The following is a 22,746-nucleotide window of genomic DNA, read 5'->3' as shown; positions in this document are numbered from 1 at the left end:
TGCTCAGCCTACCTGTCACTTTCAGTTCTTTCTCAGGGGATTGTGTTTCCTCACTGGCCCCACACGAATACAAACCCCCATCTGATTTTGACACTGAATTAATGTCCAGTCTTGAAGAGCTTGAACTTAGTAACAGCGTGTGTACTGAGTCCTGTTGTACGAGTGTCCCATCTTTGTAAAACTTCAGTTCTTTTTCTCCATGACCTGTGCACCACAGTATCACTCTTTCCCCCAGATACACAGACTGTTGAGTGACATCTAGAGTCGCCCTGTCACCTGTAACTGAACAAAAGAGAGGCCCAGCATGAACAGACACATGGAAAAAGATCAATATTTTATGATGGTACATAACTCTAGACACAGATGTACTGTACATTACATTTAAAACAAAAGCTTCAGTTGGTTATCTTTTATTAGCATATTGTTAGAACAAGAACAAGGTTATTTTTGGGACGATAAAACAACGATAGCTGGTTTGTTCTAATTAATAATTTGAACAACAGTTTGTCTAGACTCTAGATGAGATGTACACTAATGAAGTATTTAATCACAATGCATCTTCAAAGACTAAAAGGATTTAAAAAGATATATACACATTACAACATTCCCCATGGAATAGTTTTTATGAACCAACCAGCCCACTACATTTAAAGTTTAATTTGAAATCATCATAAGCATGAAATGAATCACTTCAAGAACTATAGAGCATAGTCACCAAGTCCACATTAAATAGAGTTTATTACCTGTTGTCTGTTTGCAGACGGCGACACAAAACACTGGAATAAAAACATATAAACATGTAGATTACTGTCTAGATGACATTAATGCACACATTAATCTACATTAATGTAGTGACCCAGGTCTAAACTCTGACCCAAAGTGTAGTACTCACAGATGGACCGCAGTGTCCAGAGCAGAGAGGCTCCCATCCTCAGAGTCTGAACAGGCTCAAACTAAACACACAACTAAACACACTTTTGATAAAGGCTCCGTTTATGCACTTCATGATGTTTAACTGGGCTGTGTCAATGTGTTTCCTTCCTTTTCACACCACACACAAAATTAGAAAACACATAACCAAGGAAACAAGTACAAAGGGCGATATAATCTAACATGACTTTAGTTGTTTTCAGACGTTCAGCAGAGTGATCATCAATACATCAGATTAAATGTGCCCACATGTGTGAGACAAAACACAACATCTGGAACTCTACAAGAGTAAAAATCACAAAGGATTCGATGATTTAGAAATAAAATAAAAGTCACAAATATTTAGAATTATTATTGATGATCTACATGTATGTCTATGGTAGAATGTTTAGCAGTTACCATGGTGACACAATGCACAGATTAACAAACAGTTAAAACATTTTAAGATTGTGTAAAAACTCTTTAAATAACACATTCCACCTGAGTCAGTTCTTAAAATAAAGCCTAAATTAAAGTGTAACAAAGCCTCAGACAGAGCAGTGCCTCCAGTTACATCAAACCACAGGGAATGTTGATGATCAGCTGCAAAGTATCATGAACCTTTGAGCAGTAAAATAATATAAATTCATGTCAGTATTTTTACATTTATTTATTATTTTTCTAAAAAATGAAAAACCCCAAACAAAACCCTGATCATCTGCAGTGTCAGCAAATACAACTTTAACAGTAACATTTGATATAACAGCTGCAGTTGAGTGTATAAAGTTTTGTTAATATTTGAGTGAGCAGTAGTTTGGCTGTAGCATTACTGTGATATTAAATGTCTGTGTGTGAGTGGACTGTGTGATCTCATACGTGTTCAAACGGCTGTGGTGAAGCTGTGAACTTTACTCAGAAAGATGTGGTTCAGTCTTCAGTGAATTTCCTGTTTGCCCCTCGGCCTTTACACGTCACATTAGTCCTGTATCAGCCCATTAAAGCCACTTGTTCAGTCCTGGTTTAGTCCTGGTTTAGTCCTGGTCCTGTCCTGGTTCAGTCCTGGTTTAGTCCTGGTCCTGTCCTGGTTTAGCCCTTGTTAAGTCTTCTCTTATGTCAAATATTTTTTTATTTTTATGAAGAGACTTTTTCTGTTATATTTCGAGCTGCAGGTTTTGATGATGAGGATCTGGTTCTGATGAGACTCGATTTGCACAAACTCTGCTCTGAACTTCAACACAAACATCAATCTGCGGTACAACAGTCTCCCTCTAGTGGCTGAAGTGATTACTACAACTTCCTGTTTACTTAAATTACGTTTTTATTATTATTTTTATTTTTTATTTTTATTTTTTTTATTAATATTTGTTTTTAAGCATCCTCTTTCTTCAGATATATTTCCCGACGTTTTTAAATAACATGTCGTTTGCGGGGTGTTCATCATGTCTCGCCGCTGATTGGTCCAAACGAAAGTCACGTGGTCATAACATGCGGAAGTAAACAAACGCGTGGTTCATTGTTCGCGCATTGGGGACGTTTTCTGCTTTTTAAACCTTTTTTTTTTTTTTTTTCTTGTTTACACTGAACATTTCACCCCCGAGGCACCGTTCACTCGTGGACTTTGGGGTTTATAATCCGATTTTGAGTGGATAACTTTCACAAAAGAGCGATAAACGTGAGTTAAACTTAGCTAGTTTCTGTTTTGTTCTCATGATGTTGAAGAGCCACATGGTTTTGTGTTTTACTGCTGTGCCACATAAACTCTGCAGGTTTAATCGCTTTATAGTGTTAAATATGACGTAAAGCAGAACAATATTCATCAGAGTTGGCTTTCTTTTGGATCATGTGTCTGTTTCTTTCATTGTACGGCACATTATCGCATTTAGCTTCGGTGTAATTTGATTTTCTTTCATGCAAAACACTGAAATGAAAACATAGATCCTAAAATGGGCGTCCTCTCGTTGCTAGACTTTTTAAAGATTCCAAAAAACTGCAGTTTAGACTCAAGAGTACTTCATATTCAAGGTGAAATTAATCTTACATCTGCACAAGACTCTTGATTGGCAAATTACTTATTATTATTATTACTACTTAAACTTCATTGAACTACAAGGGAAATAACTTGAACACAGACACAAATCAGGCTCAAACCTCAACAGTTAAGACTCATCTTCCACCTGAGCCACTGTCGACATGTTTTAGTTATTTCTACATGATCATAGTAACATTAGATGAGTATTTTTCACGTATTTGGTTGTGTAGAATGTACTGCTGTATTTACAGTGTTAATCAGCTCAATAAGTGACTGTATTTTTAGGGAGCGTGGATCTGGAGAAGAACATGGAACGTAAAATACCTGTTGTGGCGTTGTTTGACTTTTTAAAAGTTCCAGAATACAACAATTTGGAGCAAAAACTTCAGGTTCAAGGTTAGTCCTGTTGAGTCCTGATTTAGGCCAGATTTTTACCAGATTTAGTCCTGTTTTAGACCCGGTTTAGTCCTGGTTCAGTCCTGTTTTAGTCCTGTTTTAGTCCTGATTTAGGCCAGATTTTTTTACCAGATTTAGTCCTGATTTAGTCCTGATTTAGTCCTGATTTAGTCCTGGTTTAGTCCTGGTTTAGTCCTGATTTAGTCCTGGTTTAGTCCTGATTTAGTCCTGATTTAGGCCAGATTTAGGCCAGATTTTTACCAGATTTAGTCCTGGTTTAGTCCTGGTTTAGTCCTGATTTAGGCCAGATTTTTACCAGATTTAGTCCTGGTTCAGTCCTGTTTTAGTCTTGTTTTAGTCCTGGTTTAGTCCTGATTTAGTCCTGGTTTAGTCCTGATTTAGGCCAGATTTTTACCAGATTTAGTCCAGATTTAATCCAGATTTAGTCCTGGTTTAGTTCTGTTTTAGTTCTGTTTTAGTTCTGTTTTAGTCTTGTTTTAGTCCTGGTTTAGTCTTGTTTTAGTCCTGATTTAGTCCTGGTTTATTCCTGTTGTTTTTTCCTCAGATGCCTCCATCTTTGCTGAGAGGAGGTTTACCGGGCTCAGTGTGGAGGATGAGATGAAGTGGACCGATGGTTTTGTTTCAATTTTTGACCCAGATGAGAATTTTCTAAATGACAAAGGTGAGTTCTCTCGCTCTAAACCTGGACTGTACTTTTAGGGCCGCAAGGAATGATGATTTCATTCATTAAACTGTCTTGCTACTGAGCTACTGTTATTTTGATGATTCTACACATTGTCAAACTCACAAACGGCCGTGAATGAGATTTGACCCAGTTTGACCCAGTTTGACCCAAATAAAACTAAAAAAAGTAATTTGAGGATTTCCGAGTATTTACAGACTAAACAAGTTGATCAAAATCTCAAATTTTACAACTGTTTTCCCTATTTCCTGCTCTCTCCGGGTAATAAAACCTCTTCTGTGATAATTATTTCAATCATTAATTAGTTGTGATTAATCCGTTCACTTGTTTCAGCTCTGCAGGACTCTTCTTCTTTTGTTTTGTAATTATCATGATAAAAAGTGAGTTTGGTGAGAACGACACTGTAGCGTCGAGTGAATGGAGTTAATGTCACATCTGACTGTAGTTTCAGAGTCTGTGCCACAGGGCGGCGCTGTTGAGTTTGATCTCAGTGCTGTGAAGATAGAAGTGAAGGAAATAATGGACGAGGATTGGGCCCCGGATTCATATGACCAAGGTACTACGACTATTACTACTACTACTATTACTACTACTACGACTACGACTATTATTACTACTGCTACTATTACTATTACTGCTACTACTACTATTACTGCTACTACTAATAATACTACTACTGCCACCACTACTACTACTAATAGTAATAATAATACTACTGATACTACTGCTACTACTACAACTGTTACTACTACTAATACTACTACTACCACTAATAATAATACTGCTACTACTATTGCTGCTACTGCTGTTACTACTACTACTAATACTACTGGTACTATTATTACTGCTGTTGCTGCTACTACTACTAATGCTTCTAGTACTACTGCCACTACTAATATTACTGCTACTATTCTTACTATTGCTGTTACTGCTGCTACAACTACTACTAATACTACTGCTACTACACTTGTGGAAAAAGTACTCAATTCTGTTACTTCACCTGTTTACAGCAGTGTACATATATGTGTACATATATGTGTACATGTATGTGTACATGTATGTGTACATGTATTTCTGTGTCACCCACACAAATAATCTACACATCAAATGAAAGCTACGGCTCTCATCTTTCTGAATATGTAAACCATTTACACCTGGAATCACCACAGTGCTGACAGGAAAGATGTTTTTACAGAGAAGTCAGAAATGTGGATTTGCACTGCACTTACCATTGAGGGCTCTGGTTCTGTCAAACATCAACATATTCACACAAAGTTGGTCTCATTCGTTCCATAAAGGTCCAGAGAATATAATCCAGTCAAGAAATTATGTCCACAAAGGAAGTTAGATCCTCCATGTCCAATCTGCTGCAGGAAAGTGAAATCTGCTCCGTCACTTTTTGCATTTCTTTTGTCAATTTCAGGCATAATAAACTTCTGACAGCGCCAACTTTGTTCCTCAGTGCTAAAAACACACGTTAGCTTGTGATTGACCCCAGTGTTATCCAATAAGGTGGGGGTCGTGGGTTACTCGAGCCCCAGACAGTGAATCAGTGCTCCAGATGACAGAAAGTTTACGCCCCACTCTCCCATTGTAGAATCAACCAATTACATCACACACATTTAGTGACGTTTTCCCTTACAGCCAATGAGCAGCGGAACACAACGATATGTGCGTAATGCGTGCACATTTTACGCACTGTTGTTTTGCAGCAGTTTTGTGTTCTAAACGTGACAAAACGGACAAAACGGAGGAAGTACGCGACTGAGGACACTGTGGATGTTTGTACAAGTTAAACTAATGGCACGTTTGAGCTGTTTGTCGCAAAGAGTGACGATTGCGCGATGGACGGGTGAGGCGCGCTCTGTCACGTTCCTGTGGAGAGTTCAGGATCAGACTTTGTTTATTGTTGATATCTGGTAGAATATAGTTCAGACAGATAACTGTGCTGCCCAAATGATAAACCCAAATGTTCTGTTCTGATTGACACCTAATTTGACAATCAACGTTGGTTTTATGGATCAACGAAGCCCCAAATCGCAGAATGTTTACGCCCGCTCTCACCGTTGTATCACAGTTTGGCATGCTTTACTGTACACAGGTAGAGTGCGTGCATAAATCCTACATCATTGTGCGTTGTTTACTGTTTTTGTGTGATAATTACGGCGAAACGGACAGACGAGAAGAGCTTTATGGCCTTGAAACCCGACGGAATCTGTACTAGACGTGACAGCGACGCCTCGGATCAGGAGCTGTCCGAGGCAGAAAGTGAAGTGTCCTCGGTGGACTCGGTGGGAGAGGAAATGTTTTTGGATGGAACGGACGCTGTTCTCGATCGGTGAGTGCGGTTTAATTCTTCCATGAACATAACTGTAGGTAGAATATAAGAGGCGTAAATATCATTCGTTTGCATCGTGCGCATTGGGGAGACACACTTTTGGTTAGGTTTTTGGATCAGACTTTACGTTATTTGTCTCTTTACTTTATGTAACGGCACGTTGTCTGGTTACTGTAGTAGAGTCAAACCAGTACACAGTTAAAAAAAGGTGAAACAATAAGTTGCAGCAGCTCAGAATAAAACATATATAATGGCAAATAAACAGTATTCTTTCTTTTACAGGCAAAACGACTTGGAACCAGACACTGAACTTTTGGCTGAAGTCCATGTGGAAATGGTTAACCCCGAGTAAGTGATAAATGCAAGGTATTTTGAGTGAATTTGTGATTGTATGAGACACGTTCGGCATTTCCAGTGTTGGATGGATGGAGTAGCACAGCAGATCAGTACAGCAGCATTTACTCTTCATGTTTTTGTTGTTTTCATTTTAGACTGACTTCAACACCTGCAGCTGAGCCTGAACCGGGTCCTTCCTCCTCAAAGATTCCTCGGACAGAGACAGCAGAACGAGGCAGGGGAGGGGGGAGGGGCAGAGGAAGGGGCCGTGGTGCCGGACAGTCTTCACCGCTCCCCTTTAGTCCAACACAGACTCCGGGACCCAGAGTTATAAACACAGCCAACTACACTTGTCTGGAACTGTTCCAGCTGTTTTTTACTGATACTGTGTTATTGACACTAGCGAGAAACACAAACGCGCACGGCCGATTACTATACAAAACATGGACGAACGTTACACTTAAAGAGATTTGCTGTTTTTTGGCGCTTGTTATCTACATGGGACTCACAAAAGTAACTTCGTTTACTGATTATTGGAAAAGAGGAAAGTTGTACAGCCTTCCATTCCCTAAGTCAGTTATGACCAGAAAGAAATTCCTCTCCATTGCCCACGCGCTCCACTTGAGCAGTCCAGAAGGCGATGCAGAAAATGAAAGAAAAAGAGGCACCGAAGAGTTTGACCGTTTAGGCAAGATCAAGCCACTGTACGCAGAGATAAGAGACGCGTGCCGCCAGACTCATCAGCCCGGGCTGCGTACTTCTATTGACAAGAGGACGGTGGCTTCAAAGTCAAGCATGATCTTGAAAAGCAAAACTCTGCGATGGGGCTTCAAGTTGTTTGTTCTAGCGGACTCACAATCAGGCTATACGTGGGACTTTTTTGTTTATGAGGACAAAAGCTCGCAGGCTGGCAAGACGAGGTTGAGCCATGACACAGTTATGAACCTTTTGAACACTTCGTTACTGGGCACAGGATTTAAGCTTTATGTGGATAATATTTATTACAGCCCCAGTCTATGTCATGATCCCCTGCAGAAAAATGTGTCCGCTTATGGCAACGTCCAAACAAACGGATACCCCAAAACTACACAAAGTACGGCGGACTCCAGAGCTCCCCGTGGCAGTATAAGTGGGACTCAGGAGGACCCCCTGCCCTTTGTCCAGTGCTCCACCGTGCACACCGCCCATGGACAGGAGACAGTGGAGAGCAGAGTGACGGAGGACACAGGCTGTTGGACTATGAAAGATGTGCCCATTCCACCACCCATTAAAGACAAGTATGTTTATGATATAATATTACTTCACCGCCTCTCAGTTTTGTACTTTGTTACTAATGTGTTTGTGTTTTTCTTTAGGCACATGGGGGACAATGACCTTTCAGACGCGCTCATCGGCTATTTCGAAGTTTTGCATCAAACAAAGAAGTGGTACAAGACATTTTTCTACCATTTTGTGGACATTGCCATCGTGAATTCCTTCATTCTCTATAAAGAAAACTGCAGAGCAATGTGTAAAGTCCCTATGCATCAAAAGGCCTTTAGAGAAACTCTCGTGTTGGAGCTGACAGAGGCCGGAGCCAGAACCCAGCAGGAAGAAGGAAGCACAGAGAAGCATCATCGTCTGGGGTACATCATCCCGGGCGGTGACAAGACACAGGGCAGACTGAAGTGCAAGAAGTGTTCTGCCAAAACTTCAGTGAAATGTTTAACCTGCAATATCCCCCTGTGCTTCCAGCAACAAAGAGACTGTTATAATGAGTGGCACAAAGAAGACTAGGCAGAACCATGTACAGTGTGTTCAGTTTACAGTGTGTGGAATCTGTAAATATATGGTTATTTTGACCCAGACCACTTGTTCTGACTATATTTTACATACAAATATACATTTTATATTGTGTTTTGATATATAAATGTACAATAATAGAGCAGCAGCAGGAGGTTTGGACACATCAAAAGTCCCTCCATAAAACACCTGGATTTACTCATAAAACAAGTGTAAAAATCTCATGTTTATAGATGTTGAGCTCCCACATGTCAAATTTGAGGACAATAGTATTTTCAGTTGAGATATAGTGTATTTTTATCTCCAATTCCCTACTGCATCTTTCTACACTTTCAATTTAACAAAAAAAAAATGTAGGCGAGGATGAGAAAAATATTTTTTTTCTGTGTGTTCCAAAGTGTATAAATGCTCAGCAGACAAACGTAGTGATTCTGACACCTGTGGGTAAAACTATAGGGCATTACCTTTACAAAGACCCAAACTTGTGTATTTACTACTGAGGGTTCAATAATGTGATCATTTTAATTTGGAGACGTCAGAACAAAGACAATTTCACCAAAATGACCAGAAAGTGTAAAGGGTTAAGTAAAAGTACAGATATTGTCATAACGTCTGACAGGAGGGACAAAAGACAGAACTAGGTGAAAGATTTAACCGTGTTTATTTACAAGAGTTCAAGTGCAAAAATGACAGTAGATCAATAATCGGTGAGTCGGGAGCGGGGGGTTTGCTGTGGGACAGAGCGTGAGCAGCAGAGATGGGACGGACCGTACGGATAATGAAGAGCTGGTCTAGGGAGCGGGATCTGGTGACGAGCAAAAGTGTCCAGTTTAGCAAAGTGAAAAAGCGAAAAAACATGAACTGAGCCAAGCAGAGAGTATCACAGAGACACAGGGAGGATCTGTCAGGTCCTGGCTCCTCTCGTCCTCCTCAGGTGCAGCTGATTGTAGATCAGCTCCAGGTGTGAGTGGGAGGAGCCAAAATCCCCGCCCAGCTCCAGTCTCAGACACAGAACCAAAATAAAAGGCAGGACAGACAGGGATCGTGACAAAAGTAAAAGTATCACATGAAAAAAATCTAGTTAAGTAAAAGTGTTAAAGTACCTGTTTAAAAATGTACTTTAAGAGTAAAAAGTAAAAGTATTTTGTGCAGATTTTGATAAAGATTTGAGCTGAATTTTGTTCAACAGAAATAATTGAATGTTTATTTTTGGGGTTTTATTTTTTGTACTTTTGTTTGTTCAAATTTTCTCAGACAAAAGATAAAACATAAAAAATACTTTAATTTTCAGTCCAGTTCAAAAATGTAGTGGAATAAAAGTAAAAAGTATCCCCTTGTACTTAAATTAAAGTACATATTCCTAAAATGTATTCTTAGGTACAGTACTTTATTACTTTTACTTTATTATATTATGTTTATATGATGTTGTTTCAGAAAAAATAATTTTACAACACTGTTGCACAAAACCACAGACATTTTACTTTTCAACTGCAGCATAAATATTGTTGAATGTTCTGTTTATTTTTCGTTTCTTTATTCCAGATCCCGTCTTTAGAGTCAAAGGAGCGGCGTTCGTCTGCCCCACGTGTAACAAGAGCTTTCGCCGCATTGCACTTCTGAAACAACATCTCGTCATTCACTCCGGGATCAGAAAGTATTCCTGCCAAATCTGCGGGAAAAAATTTGGCCGGAAAGGTTCTCTGAAGGATCACCAAGTCACGCACAACGGGAGCAGAGACTTCAAGTGCAAAATCTGCCCCAAAACGTTCGTACGAAAAGGAGATTTGGAGAAACATTTAAGAAGCCACAGCGACGAGCGGCCGTACTGCTGCGAACTCTGCGGCAAAACGTTTAAATTTCACGTCAAATTAACGGAGCACAAACGAACTCACTTGGACGAACTTCCGTATCAGTGTGACCGGTGTCCCAAACGGTTCAGACTGAAGCAGCTGCTGAACGAGCATAAAAACACACACAACAGAGATAAACTATTTGAATGCGACGTGTGCCACAAAAAGTTTAACAACGGAAGTAATTTGAGAAAGCACCTGATGATCCACACGGGCGAGAAACCTTTCAGCTGTTCAGAATGCGGAAAGCGGTTCAGGATCAAGCAGCACTGGCAGCAACATGAGATGCGGCACAGAGAAGAATTCCCGTTTGTTTGCGACATTTGCGGTAAATCGTTTGTCGTAAACGGCGCGTTACAGAAACACATCGAGACGCACGCCAAACCCAAAAACGTGCAGAAAGAACCGGGAGAAAATGAACTCGAGAGGCCGTTCAGGTGCGACGAATGCGGGAAAAGATTCAAAACAGAGCAGAATTTAAGGCTGCACACGGAGAGGCATTCGGGTTTAAAGCGGTTTGAGTGTCAGGAGTGCGGACGACACTTCAACGATAAGAGTAATCTGAGAAAACACGAAATGATCCACACGGGAGAGAAGCCGTTCGACTGCGGACGTTGTACGAAGTCGTTCAGGCTGAAGCAGGTGAGGGACAACCACGTGGCCGCCGTGCACGGGGAGGACGACCGCAACCACGACAAGCAGGGACAAAACCGGAGCAGCAGCGTCTAGACACGACTCGTTTCAGATGACATCACAAAATCCTACCGGCCAATCGTACGAACTTTTGTCTTTGGGAAAAGTTATGACCCAAAAGCAGCTCCGTCACAGCAGAACTCTGGCATTTCTCAGTCAAAATTCGGCCATTTGTTCATTTTTGATGATTTCTATCAAAAATGAAAATAAAAATAAATGTTGATTGTACAGTAAGAACCATCTGAAAAAAAAAATTACGTTGAAGTTTAAATTGAACCCAATTTGTTTCTCTTATAACTCAGATCATGTAATGGCGGGAAGAACGGACCAAACAGTGCAGGACTCGGGAAAGGTTTACACGCGATCGACTTCATGTCCACCAATCAATCAATCAATCAATCAATTAATCAATCAAACTTTATTTCTATAGCACCTTCCAACAACCAAAGCCAACACAGGACAGAGATGGAAATGAAGAGTTGCAGGAGATTTTGAGGTCCAAAAATGCACAATGTTTTACAAAAATACGGCCCATTAGCCTAAATAAATCAATAAATAAATTTGGTATCAGTGCATCAGTCTGAAAAAAGTATGTTATTTTGTATGTTGTTATGTTATTTTATTTTATGGCTGAGTTATAAGAGAAACAAATTGAGGTCAAATTAAGCCCAGAGGAACTTTAACGTAACTCGACTTGGAAAAACACACAAGGATTTTAAAGGAGGTGGGATTATGCAAACTCGACTTTTTGGAGCGTTCTACCTCAAGACACAAGAAGAACCTTTAAACTCTGAGACATTCACTGTTTATGAAAGAAATATTCAAACTGGAAATCCACAAATGTTGAACCTTTCCATCATTCGTTGGAGACATGTTCCACATACTTTCTTTATTAATCTTATGGTTTAATGTTCTTTAAAATGACAACAATCACGTTTTTGTAATTCCAGAGATAAAAAACATAAATGAGGTGAACACGTCTGTGACACAGAATCCACAGAGTCTGACCCGTCTCACAAAATACTGTCAACAGTTTTATTTTTGTTGATTTTATTTTTTTATTTTGCAAAAACATGAATAAAAGGTTCATAAATGTTGGAGTAAAAAAGTCCCGTAGCCTGGTCTTAACAATAAAAGCCACTACATGAAAATAAAATCTGCTTCTTGTTGGTGAAATGTCTTTTTGAACAGGTGGAGCTGCTGTGGATGATTTAGATTTATATTTATTTTTTTTTAGCATTTTCTTGATAATAAAATAACAGATATTTGAACAATGCGTGAAATGTGCTAAAATGTGTCTGTAAATGTCTCGGTTGAGATTCAAGCACAAAATGTAAATGGACCAAAAGAATATTATTGTTTTTTAATAGTTTTAATAGACTCTGTGCACAACAGCGCCCCCCACCGTCACGACGTCCTGTCTGTGGGGTAATGACCGAAAGGACAGATACAAGCGACTCAAATGAGATCCTTCCTGCAGGGCGACCGGGCGCTCCTCAGAGACAGAGGTCACACGGGATGAGCTCGGAGTAGAGCCGCTGCTCCTCCACGTGGAGAGGAGTGGCTGAGGTGGCTCGGTCATCTATTCCGGATGCCTGGAGGCGTGTCCTGGGCACGTCCCACTGAGGCCCCCGGGTAAAGTGGAAAAATGGATAAATGAATGTTTGATTGACAGTGAGCGGCTGTGCACAGAGACTATTCTAGAAAACACTGTCCATCTCTAAAACTGCAGTTTCATCCACATTTTGTTCGAGCTTCCACCTGCAGGTTCAGACTCGGTGACCTCGGGGTCATCGGTGACCCCCTACCTTGAAGCGGCCGGTGTTTTAAAACGCGTCTAATCCGGGACTGAAGCCTCGGTTGCTTGTTTCTCGTGTGAAATGTGGCGGCGCGGGTCAGAACTGGTACTCGGTGGTGACGTCTGGGATCACGTCTTCGTACTGAGGGTCCAGGGTGTACTGTCTCCTCCTCCTGTGAGCGAGCGAGCCCCACCCTGTCACACACACACACACACACACACACATGATGAGCCCACGTGCACGTACGGTGTGTGTGATAAAGCAGGAGGACGTCACACACGCACACACACACACACACACACACATGAGCCCCACAAGATACACAGAGAAATATACACAATATACACATAAATACACACAGGTTCTGTCCCAACCACATTATATTTAATTAGAAAAACATAAAAAAATATTTTCTTTAACGGAGCAGAAACAGCAGCTTCAGTCACTCTTTTCATTTTGAGGCGGCAGTGGCTCAGTTTGTTCATCTAAAGGTCAGTGGTTCGAATCCCGCTCTTACAGATAAATGTGTCCTTGTGCCCTTGGGCAAGACACTTCATCTCAGTGTGTGTGATTGTGTTTGCCTCAGTGTGTGTGATTGTGTTTGCCTCAGTGTGTGTGATTGTGTTTGCCTCAGTGTGTGTGATTGTGTTTGTCTCAGTGTGTGTGATTGTGTTTGTCTCAGTGTGTGTGATTGTGTTTGCCTCAGTGTGTGTGATTGTGTTTGTCTCAGTGTGTGTGATTGTGTGTGTGTTGACCATAGTCTGTACAGTTTGCTGTAGTTCACCTGTCTGCCTGTAGATGGAGATGAAGAGCAGAGTGGAGACGACGTACGGAGAGAACACGATGATGTACCTGAGGTGAAGAAGAGAGAGAACAGACCGGAGCGTGTCGGGAGGAAGAGCGGCTGAAACAAACGAGACAAGGGAGAAAAAAAGAGTTTTAGGTTTAATAAGACGGCAGTGACGTCCAACGCGCCCGGATATAAAAGACCGACCTGCTCTGACCATGAGCCGACCGGGCTGAGACTCCTCCCCCTCCATCTCACACCGGTACTCGCCTTCGTCAGACAGCGCCACCTGCTGGAGGGTCATTCTCCCCTCAGACCGCTCAGACAGGAAGTGCCCGTCTCTATAGAAACGGGCAGAGTGGGCGGAGCCAGTCTTATGTCGACAAGTCAGATTGACACTTTGTCCCGGAGACACAGGGAGGACGGGCATCTGAAGAATCACACCGTCTGAGAGAGAGAGAGGAGAGGGGGAGGGAGGAGAGAGAGAGGAGAGGGGGGAAGAAGAGAGAGAGAGGAGAGGGGGAAGGAGAGAGAGAGAGGGAGGGGAGAGGAGTGGAGGAGGGAGAGAGAGGAGAGGGGGAGGGAGAGAGGGAAAGAGGGAGGAGAGGAGTGGAGGAGGGATGGAGAGAGAGGACGGGGAGAGGAGAGGAGAGGGGGAGACTGAACCATGACTGAACCAGGACTGAACCAGGACTAAACCAAGACTAAACCAGGACTGAACACTTACTCTTGACCACCAGCTCCACAGAGTTGCTGCGTCGCGTGTTCTTGCCGCACCAGTAGATGCCGCTGGCTGATTCCTTGACGTCTTCGAGGACACAGACAAACCCAGATTTGACAGAACCCCAGTCCAGCCCACACTGACACATGTTTTGGTTGCATTTGTCCCTGGTTCTGGGCTTGCGGTGGACGGTCCAGCCCTCAGTGTGCGGCTCACAGGAGAAGTTCACGGAGCTGTACTCGAAGAACTGACCCGAGTCCGGACTCAAGATCAGGACCGGGGCTGGAGAGTCCTCTGAGGAGAGAGACCTGCTCAAAACCTCAACCACTTACACAATATCTCACAATGTTTGACAGCAGCAGTTACAGAGAGAGGGGCACTTCCTGTTTTGCTTTGCGTTCCAAACACATGTGATCACGCTCTGTCCATTTGTATAAACTCTCTGTGGTTTTAGGACTGTATTATTTGGTGATCAAAATGGAATCAAGATCTCATCCCTGCATTGATCTATTTTCCTCATCCTCTTCAGTTCTGATGAAGAAGCCACTTAGATGAGCAGCAAAACGTCTTCAATCTAAAACATTTTTTGTCAGATCTGAATTTGTCTTTTGCTCTGGATCAAACCTGGACGACTCTCACAAAGCTCTGCTCACTTCAGTGAGTCTAAAGACAAAAGGACATTACAGACACTACATGAAGCGTGTTGTACTACCATTTGATATCTTGATTACAATTAAGTAAAAATGTGTTTGATTTTCCAAAAGTTGCTGTGCCCAAAGTTTGACAGACGCCCTAAAAGGTCCTCGTCATGGGGCTAACTTTTCTGGTGCGGGTTCAATTCCAGGCCACCTCTATTTGTAAAAGTCAATTCAGGCGACATAAGAAGCAAGACAACTTGTTTTAGCATCGTGCAACTAGAGCATCTTCAAGCAGGTGCTGGACCGTCCACCAGAGAAGTTAAAGAGAACTTTAATGGTTCTATTTTATACAGATTTGATTCTTGCGAGCTTTTGGTCATGTTATAAAATTGTGGGAAACAAGAGATCAGAGAATAGAACAGGACCTTTTAAGTCAGGATGGGGTAACCTGGGCTGTGTGCACATGTGACCAGGACTGACCTTGGAGATACATGTGCACTGAGGGAGATTCTTGATTGTTGTACTCGCAGGTGTACTCCCCCTGCTGGTCTCTGCTGAACGTGATGGTGGTCTGAGGTTCAGGGCTGGACTTGATGGGGTCCTTGTCTCTGTCTCTGTGTCTGTAGAAGGTCACATTTGAGTTCTGGGATCCAGGCTCGAATCTGCACCTCAGAACCACCTCCTGCCCATCCTCTACCTGAACCGGAGTCTCCAGGATCACTGGTCTTCCTGAGGACAAAACCAAGACTTAAGCAGGATCTAACCTGAACTAAACCAGGATCATCACTACATCATCACGTGACTGTAATGAGGAAGACTATAGGAAGGAGCCAAAACGTGTAAAACAAAATGCTTCTGTCTGACAGAAGAATAGTTCATTCTAAACCAGGACTAAATCAGACTGAACCAAGTCTAAACCAGGTCTAAACCAGGTCTAAACCAGGACTCACCTGTGACAGTGATGTTGATGGTGTCACTGCTCTCTCGATACTTGGATTCACACCAGTAAATTCCGGAGGCCTGATTTTTTACATACAGATGACAGCCCGAAGACCCGGTCTTAATGCCCCAGTTGGACCCACATCCTGACAAGTCCAACCTGAAAGACACACAGGTTTAGACAGGACCAGAACCAGAGGAGCAGAGCAGGAGGAAAAGACTTTACTTTTCACCCTTGGTGAACCTCCACACAGTCCAGTCAGGTCCAAAGTCCTCACAGCTCACAGAGATGTTTTGATACTCCCCGAACTGGGTCGAGTCCGGTGTCACCTTCACGGAGGCTACAGAACAGAGCATCAGCAGAACAGATTCTTAAGGTGCATTGACACTGGTACAACCCCCACGTCAAACATGGAACTAATCTAGGAATAAACCTGGAACTAAACCAGGACCAAAACAAGACCAAACCAAAGTTACATAAACATTCAAACATTTTAACAAACCCTTAGATTTAAACAGACTTAATTAACAAAGCATATTATGAACAAGGCTCTGTACATGCTTCCCCCGGTGATTATTTTGGAAAGCACAATGTGGCATTTTATTGTTTTGCAGATGACATTCAAATATATCTGATTAGAAAGACAGCCAGACCACAGTCAGAGCAGGACTGTGTCAGATGTGACCACAATCTGAGCTCTGCAGGACTGTCTCAAAGCTGTGACCACAGTCAGCGCTCTGTCTCAGAGACGTGCAGAGCTGAGCACAAACTTCCTGAACTTGAGTCAAAATCAAACTAAGATTGTGGTGTTTGTCCAAACTATCAGACTGCTCGAGCCTGACAGTGTGAGGTCCTCTTGGGCCTGACAGAGGGACGTCCTCTTGGGCCTGACAGAGCGACGTCCTCTTGGGCCTGACAGAGTGACGTCCTCTTGGGCCTGACAGAGCGATGTCCTCTTGGGCCTGACAGAGTGACGTCCTCTTGGGCCTGACAGAGCGATGTCCTCTTGGGCCTGACAGAGTGACGTCCTCTGTCCTCTTACAGTGAGGAGTCTTGGGTGTGATTGTGTTCAAACTGGACCAGCACATTAGTGGTAAAGTCCAGCTTCTTTCAGTTAAGGATCTTTGCTAAAATAAAGTCCTGTCGTCCACAGGCGGATTTTGAAAAGTCAATCTACACATTTGTAACTTGGCGTCTAATTATTTTTCTGTGGTGCTGGACCAGGGCTCCCTGCAGCGCTGACAGAATGTCCACAACACTGCAGCTCAACTGAGTCCTCTCTATGGGTCCTCTGTCTGCCCTCTGTGTGTCCTCCGTCTGCCCTCTGTGTGTCCTCCGTCTGCCCTCTGTGTGTCCTCCGTCTGCGCTCTGTGTGTCCTCCGTCTGCGCTCTATGTGTCCTCTTTATTTGAGGGGGTCACTGCAGCCTTATACTCCTCCCTGAGGTCAGAGGTCAGCTGTGCCCAAAACGAGACTCAGCTTAAGACTAGACTTAAACCCACCTCTCCTCCCTGGTATTTAACACTAGACAGAATATACAGGTGTGTGTTGTTCTTTTCCTGTGTGTCGTGTATCTGTATATTTGTTGTATATTTGTTTGTTGTTGACTTTTAAGTGAAGCTCTTTGTTCAGCTCAAGTTGTTTTAAAAGTGACATAGAAACACATTTGAATTGAACTGAAAACACAAGAGATAATATTTGCAGTGAAATGTAAATGATGGCACAATATTATAATATAAAACCAGGGCTAAACCAGGACTAAAACAGGCCTATGAAGAAATATTTTGGTTTGGTATTTTGTTGTTGTGGTTCTTGGTCAGACATTTCCACATCACTTCCTCCACTAGTCACCAAGTCTCTCACGCCAAACTTCCGTCTCTGTCTAAAGTGGAACTAAACCAAGACTAAAACAGGACTAAAACTAAAACAGGACTAAACCAGGACGAAGAAGTATTAAGCCAGAACTAAATGGAGTTAAACTGATTTAAACTCAGAGACAACAGTAGTGTGGAAAGACACGTTTAACCTTCCTCCTGCGTTAGGGTCGCCACCGACCTGTTTTAGGTTTTAAATGTATTAAAGAACCACATAGGGTTAGTTTATTGCATCAAGGCTTTTTGATTTTGTCAGGAATCTCTATTTCAACAAAATAATGAACTTGTTTTTAATTTATTATTAATTATAAAATGCTCTGGTTAAAAATATGACCTTTGTGGTGTTAGGGTCAGTTTCGACCCAGTTATAAAAAAGTGATTATAAAGCAATTATTACTACCAAAACTGAAATCATAAATGCACTGTAAGCCAAAATAGTGGCAGCCAGCTTCTCTCCCAATCATTTGAGCTTTAGGGAAGTCTCATTTTGTCGTTTTCCTGTGTACCTGCACAAAAATAAAACAAAGACAAGTCCAAGTAGTCAGTATATATTGTTGGTGACTTGCAGACTGCACATCTCCAAGTTGTATGATGCAAAAATGAGAAGAAGATTTACAGTAAGGCAAGTTCTGGATCATGTTTTTAATAAAAATGAGGGAGATGACACAGAGCAGCATAGTGATGTGGATGAGCAGGTTTCTGAGGAGGAAGACAATGTGGAGTATCATCCAGAAGACACAACCACATCTGAGTCAGATGAGGAAGTCACAGGTGGTGAAGCCCCTCCAGCTGAAAGATTTAAGTCCAAAGATGGTAAGATCTGTTGGAGCTCAGAATCTCATGATGTATGTGGCAGGGCAGCTGCTGAAAATGTCATCAAAAAGACTCCTGGAATCACCACATTTGCTGTGAAAAGAGTCAGTGACATCAAGACATGTTTTGAGCTGTTCATGCCATTGTCACTAAAAAAAGTCATAATTGGCATGACAAACTTTGAGGGGAAAAAAGTCCATGGTGACAGGTGGAACGACATTGATGAAGAATGCCTGGATGCTTATATTGGTCTTCTTCTTGCTGGAGTGTACAGATCTTGCAGTGAGGCCACTGATAGTCTCTGGGATGCATCGACAGGCAGAAATATTTTCTGGGCAACAATGTCACTTCAGACCTTTCAAGTGATATCAAGAGTCCTGAAGAGTCCAGATTTGACAACAGAGATACCAGAGCAAGATCTGACAAGCTTTCCCCCATCAGAGATGTCTGGGAGAAATGGGTGCATCTCCTTCCACTGATGTTCAACCCTGGGCCAGAGGTGACAGTGGATGAGCGTCTTGTTCCTTTCCGAGGAAAATGCCCCTTTCGGCAATACATGCCCAATAAGCCAGGGAAGTATGGTATAAAAATCTGGGCAGCCTGTGATGCAAAAACCAGCTATGCCTGGAATCTACAGATTTACACAGGCAAAGCTGCGAGAGGCATCCCTGAGAAAAAACAAGGAAAACGTGTGGTCCTTGATATGACGACTGGACTGCAGGGTCACAATGTCACTTGTGACATTTTTTTTAGCAGCTATGACCTTGGACAAGAGCTTCTTAGGAGGAAACTTACCATGGTGGGCACAGTAAAGAAAAATAAACCTGAGCTGCCTGCTGAAATCTCGTAGGTGAAGGGCAGGGCTCCACTTTCCTCAAAGTTTTGCTTTACAGACACCACCGCTGTCGTCTCATGTTGTCCAAAGAAGAATCGGAGTGTGGTACTTATGTCTACTCTGCACAGAGATGCAGCCGTGTCATCAGGAAGTGACAGAAAGCCCATAATTATCCTCGACTATAACAAAAACAAAGGCGGAGTGGACAACCTCGACAAGCTGACTGCCACATACACTTGCCAGCAAATGACCAGAAGATGGCCAATGGCTGTGTTCTACAACATGGTTGATGCGTCTGCATATAATGCATTTGTGTTGTGGACCCACATCAACCAAGCTTGGAACTCAACCAAAAAATACAAGCGGAGAATTTTTCTTGAGGAGCTGGGAAATTCCCTTGTCAAGGCGCACATTGAGCGAAGACAGCGGGTGCCCCGAGATCCAGAGGCTGCAGCCTTGGTCAGACAGCTGCAGCGCTCTTCTAGCACTCCGTCCACGCCACAAAGACCATGCACATCAGCATCCTCCTCAGCCAGCCCTGCCTCAATACCAGCCACAACCCCACTCAGGCCACCTGACTCTAAAAGGAAGAGGTGTCAGGTCTGCCCAAGCAGTAATGACAGAAAGACAAGTACATCCTGCTTCACCTGCAAGAAATATCTCTGCGAGGAACACACTAAAAGTGTCACATTTTGCCACACATGCATCTGAACACACACACAAATACACAAGTTCTTGCATACACAAACTAGAAACTGATTTCAATTGGTTTGATTTGCTTGATTGTTTTGTTGATTTTTTGACTTTGCAAATGATTTTGATTCTGTGTTTATATTAAAGTTCTATTAAAAAATAAATAAATAAATACTTTTTTGCCTCCTTCTCAATATAAATAGATATGGGTCAAAATCGACCCGTAACACCATAGATGTTACTACAGTTAAGAACATCAAAATGAAAAAAATAAATAAAACAAATTTATTTTAGAGATGTGTCTAATACCCCTCAGTAACAGCCAGGTAACACACAAAAAAAATCATTTAGTTATATTATTCTCTTGAGCTTCATTTTACCATTTTCTTTGTATTGAAATAGAGGGGCATACTGACAAAAAAAGGAGCTGAGGCTCCCACCAAAGACATTAAAACTAACATTTTCATGGAAAAGGAAGCCTAACAAGGTAATCAAGAGATGAGAAACAAATTTGATTATAGATGATTGCTTTAAGTGTATTTTACAGCTGATTTAGGACACGGGTCAGAACTGACCCGTTAACATAAAAGGTGATAATAGAAAGCTAACACAAGGTTAATCAGCTTTTTTCTTCTTATTCTTCAGTTATAAAGCATAAAACATTCACAATATTATCAGTATTTTCATAAACTGTCACACTAAAGACGTGTAAAATAAATGGGTTTATCTGAGACGTACCTCGACCCTGGACGACTTCACAGCTCACAGCCACCACCACTAAAAACAAAGACATTAAAGAAAATCTGATGAAAATTTACATTCATTTAAAATATTTCTTTCTTTTTTTTTATTGTACTCACAGAGAATCAGCAGCAGACGCTTCATTTTGCAGCAGTGAGCGCGAATGAGGAAATCCTGTTCTAACCACAAATGACAAATATGAACAAAACACTACAGACCACCTGGGTCAGAGGGTTTAGCTCTGGTTCAGTCCTGGTTTAGACTCGTGCGACTTATTCAGATTTGGTTTAGTCCTGACCTTGTTTAGTCCTGACCAATATTCTGTCATGGTTTATGGTTCATTTCTCTGTAATTACCAGCCCCGTCCACATGGGACAAAGTTCACAATATTCTCTGAAAAAAAAATGAGCATAATGGTCATAATATTTAAAGAAATAATAATAAAGGATGTACAGTGACAAATACACATAGTGACAGTGGCATTCTGTGAGCTTTAAAAGTGTATACTTTTACTTTTACTACAATACATTTTTGAACTGGACTGAAAAGTAAAAGTACTTTTCTTATTGTGTGAGAGCTGCTGAAAAAGGTGAGGGTTTATTTTTAACATGTTCATAATTTAACCCTCCCCGAACCGCCACCTTAACGTGGTGGAGGGGTTTGAGCACCAGAATGATCCTGGGAGCTATGTTGTCGGGGGCTTCATGCCCCTGGTAGGGTCACCCATGGCAAACAGGTCCTGGGAGATGGGTCTGACTAAGAGCGGTTCAGAAGCCCCCCATGAAAAGGAAAAGAACAAGGCCAGTTATGTCACCCTGACTGGCGTTACCGGGGCCCCACCCTGGAGCCAGGCCTGGGGTGGGTGCACGCCAGCGAGCGCCTGGTGGCCGGGCCTTTCCCCATGGGGCCCGGTCGGGCCCAGCCCGAAGGAACGACGTGGGGCCGTCCTCCCGTGGACCCACCACCTGCGGGAAGAGCCATGCAGGGCGGGTGCAGAGAGGTCCAGGCGACAGTCGAAGGCGGGGACCTCGACCAGATCTCCGGACATGGAGACTGGCTCTGGGGACGTGGAATGTCACCTCGCTGGGGGGGAAGGAGCCTGAGCTTGTGCGGGAGGTTGAGCGTTACCGGCTAGATATAGTCGGCCTCACCTCCATGCGCAGCTCGGCTGAGCTGTCAACTGATCACCACCTGGTGGTGAGTTGGATCCGCTGGCGGAGGAGGAAGCCGGACAGACCTGGCAGGCCCAAGCGCATTGTGAGGGTCTGCTGGGAATGTCTGGCGGAGCCCTCTGTCAGGGGGGTCTTCAACTCCCACCTCCGGGAGAGCTTCTCCCTGATCCCGGGGGAGGTTGGAGACATGGACTCCGAGTGGGCCATGTTCTCCACCTCTATTGTCGATGCGGCTGCTCGTAGCTGTGGTCGTAAGGTCTGTGGTGCTTGTCGCGGCGGCAATCCCCGAACCCGGTGGTGGACACCGGAAGTAAGGGATGACGTCAAGCTGAAGAAGGAGTCCTATCGAGCCTTGTTGGCTCGTGGGACTCCTGAGGCAGCTGATGAGTACTGGCGGGCCAAGCGTGCCGCGGCTCGGGCAGTCACAGAGGCAAAAACTCGGGGTTGGGAGGAGTTCGGGGAGGCCATGGAGGAGGACTATCGGACGGCCTCAAAGAGATTCTGGCAAACCGTCTGACGCCTCAGGAGGGAGAAGCAGTGCTTCACCAACACTGTTTACAGTGCGGGTGGAGAGCTGCTGACCTCGACTGGGGATGTTGTCGGGCGGTGGAAGGAATACTTTGAGGATCTCCTCAATCCCACTATCACATCTTCCGAGGAGGAAGCAGAAACTGGGGACCCAGAGGCGGACTCGTCCA

The 22,746-nt window shown here is 43.0% G+C and overlaps 2 protein-coding genes and 1 long non-coding RNA gene across 4 annotated transcripts; 1 reads left to right on the top strand and 2 right to left on the bottom strand.

The window, feature by feature from the left end:
• Nucleotides 1-220: 220 nt before the first annotated feature.
• On the bottom strand, nt 221-1,063 carry LOC117386598 (uncharacterized). Its single transcript, XR_004542698.2, has 3 exons — nt 893-1,063; nt 744-776; nt 221-282 (listed from the first exon to the last, which is right to left on the bottom strand). It is a non-coding gene; the product is annotated as an uncharacterized LOC117386598 (long non-coding RNA).
• Nucleotides 1,064-2,389: 1,326 nt separating this feature from the next.
• Nucleotides 2,390-12,183, top strand: LOC117386477 (gastrula zinc finger protein XlCGF46.1-like). 2 transcript variants are annotated; one of them, XM_033983838.2, is made up of 8 exons: nt 2,390-2,581; nt 3,224-3,334; nt 3,900-4,016; nt 4,483-4,593; nt 6,216-6,375; nt 6,658-6,723; nt 6,867-7,988; nt 8,067-8,592. In XM_033983838.2, the coding sequence occupies exons 2-8, from the start codon at nt 3,247-3,249 to the stop codon at nt 8,485-8,487; spliced, it is 2,085 nt and encodes a 694-aa protein (XP_033839729.2). In that variant the 5' UTR covers nt 2,390-2,581; nt 3,224-3,246; the 3' UTR covers nt 8,488-8,592. The 2 variants fall into 2 exon arrangements, with proteins under 2 accessions (XP_033839729.2, XP_055084896.1); XM_055228921.1 differs by lacking the exons at nt 6,216-6,375; nt 6,658-6,723; nt 6,867-7,988; nt 8,067-8,592 and adding an exon at nt 10,036-12,183.
• On the bottom strand, nt 12,099-21,022 carry LOC117386427 (Fc receptor-like protein 5). Its single transcript, XM_033983782.2, has 9 exons — nt 20,996-21,022; nt 20,874-20,912; nt 16,147-16,261; nt 15,932-16,080; nt 15,462-15,710; nt 14,350-14,637; nt 13,830-14,069; nt 13,620-13,739; nt 12,099-13,029 (listed from the first exon to the last, which is right to left on the bottom strand). The coding sequence occupies exons 1-9, from the start codon at nt 21,018-21,020 to the stop codon at nt 12,932-12,934; spliced, it is 1,323 nt and encodes a 440-aa protein (XP_033839673.1). The 5' UTR covers nt 21,021-21,022; the 3' UTR covers nt 12,099-12,931.
• Between the last annotated feature and the right edge of the window lie 1,724 nt (nt 21,023-22,746).

Source organism: Periophthalmus magnuspinnatus, chromosome 18 (genome assembly GCF_009829125.3).
Source record: "Periophthalmus magnuspinnatus isolate fPerMag1 chromosome 18, fPerMag1.2.pri, whole genome shotgun sequence".
Lineage (NCBI taxonomy): Eukaryota > Metazoa > Chordata > Actinopteri > Gobiiformes > Gobiidae > Periophthalmus > Periophthalmus magnuspinnatus.
The sequence above is the reverse complement of the archived record's forward strand: the minus strand, read 5'-3'. Positions and strand labels throughout refer to the sequence as shown.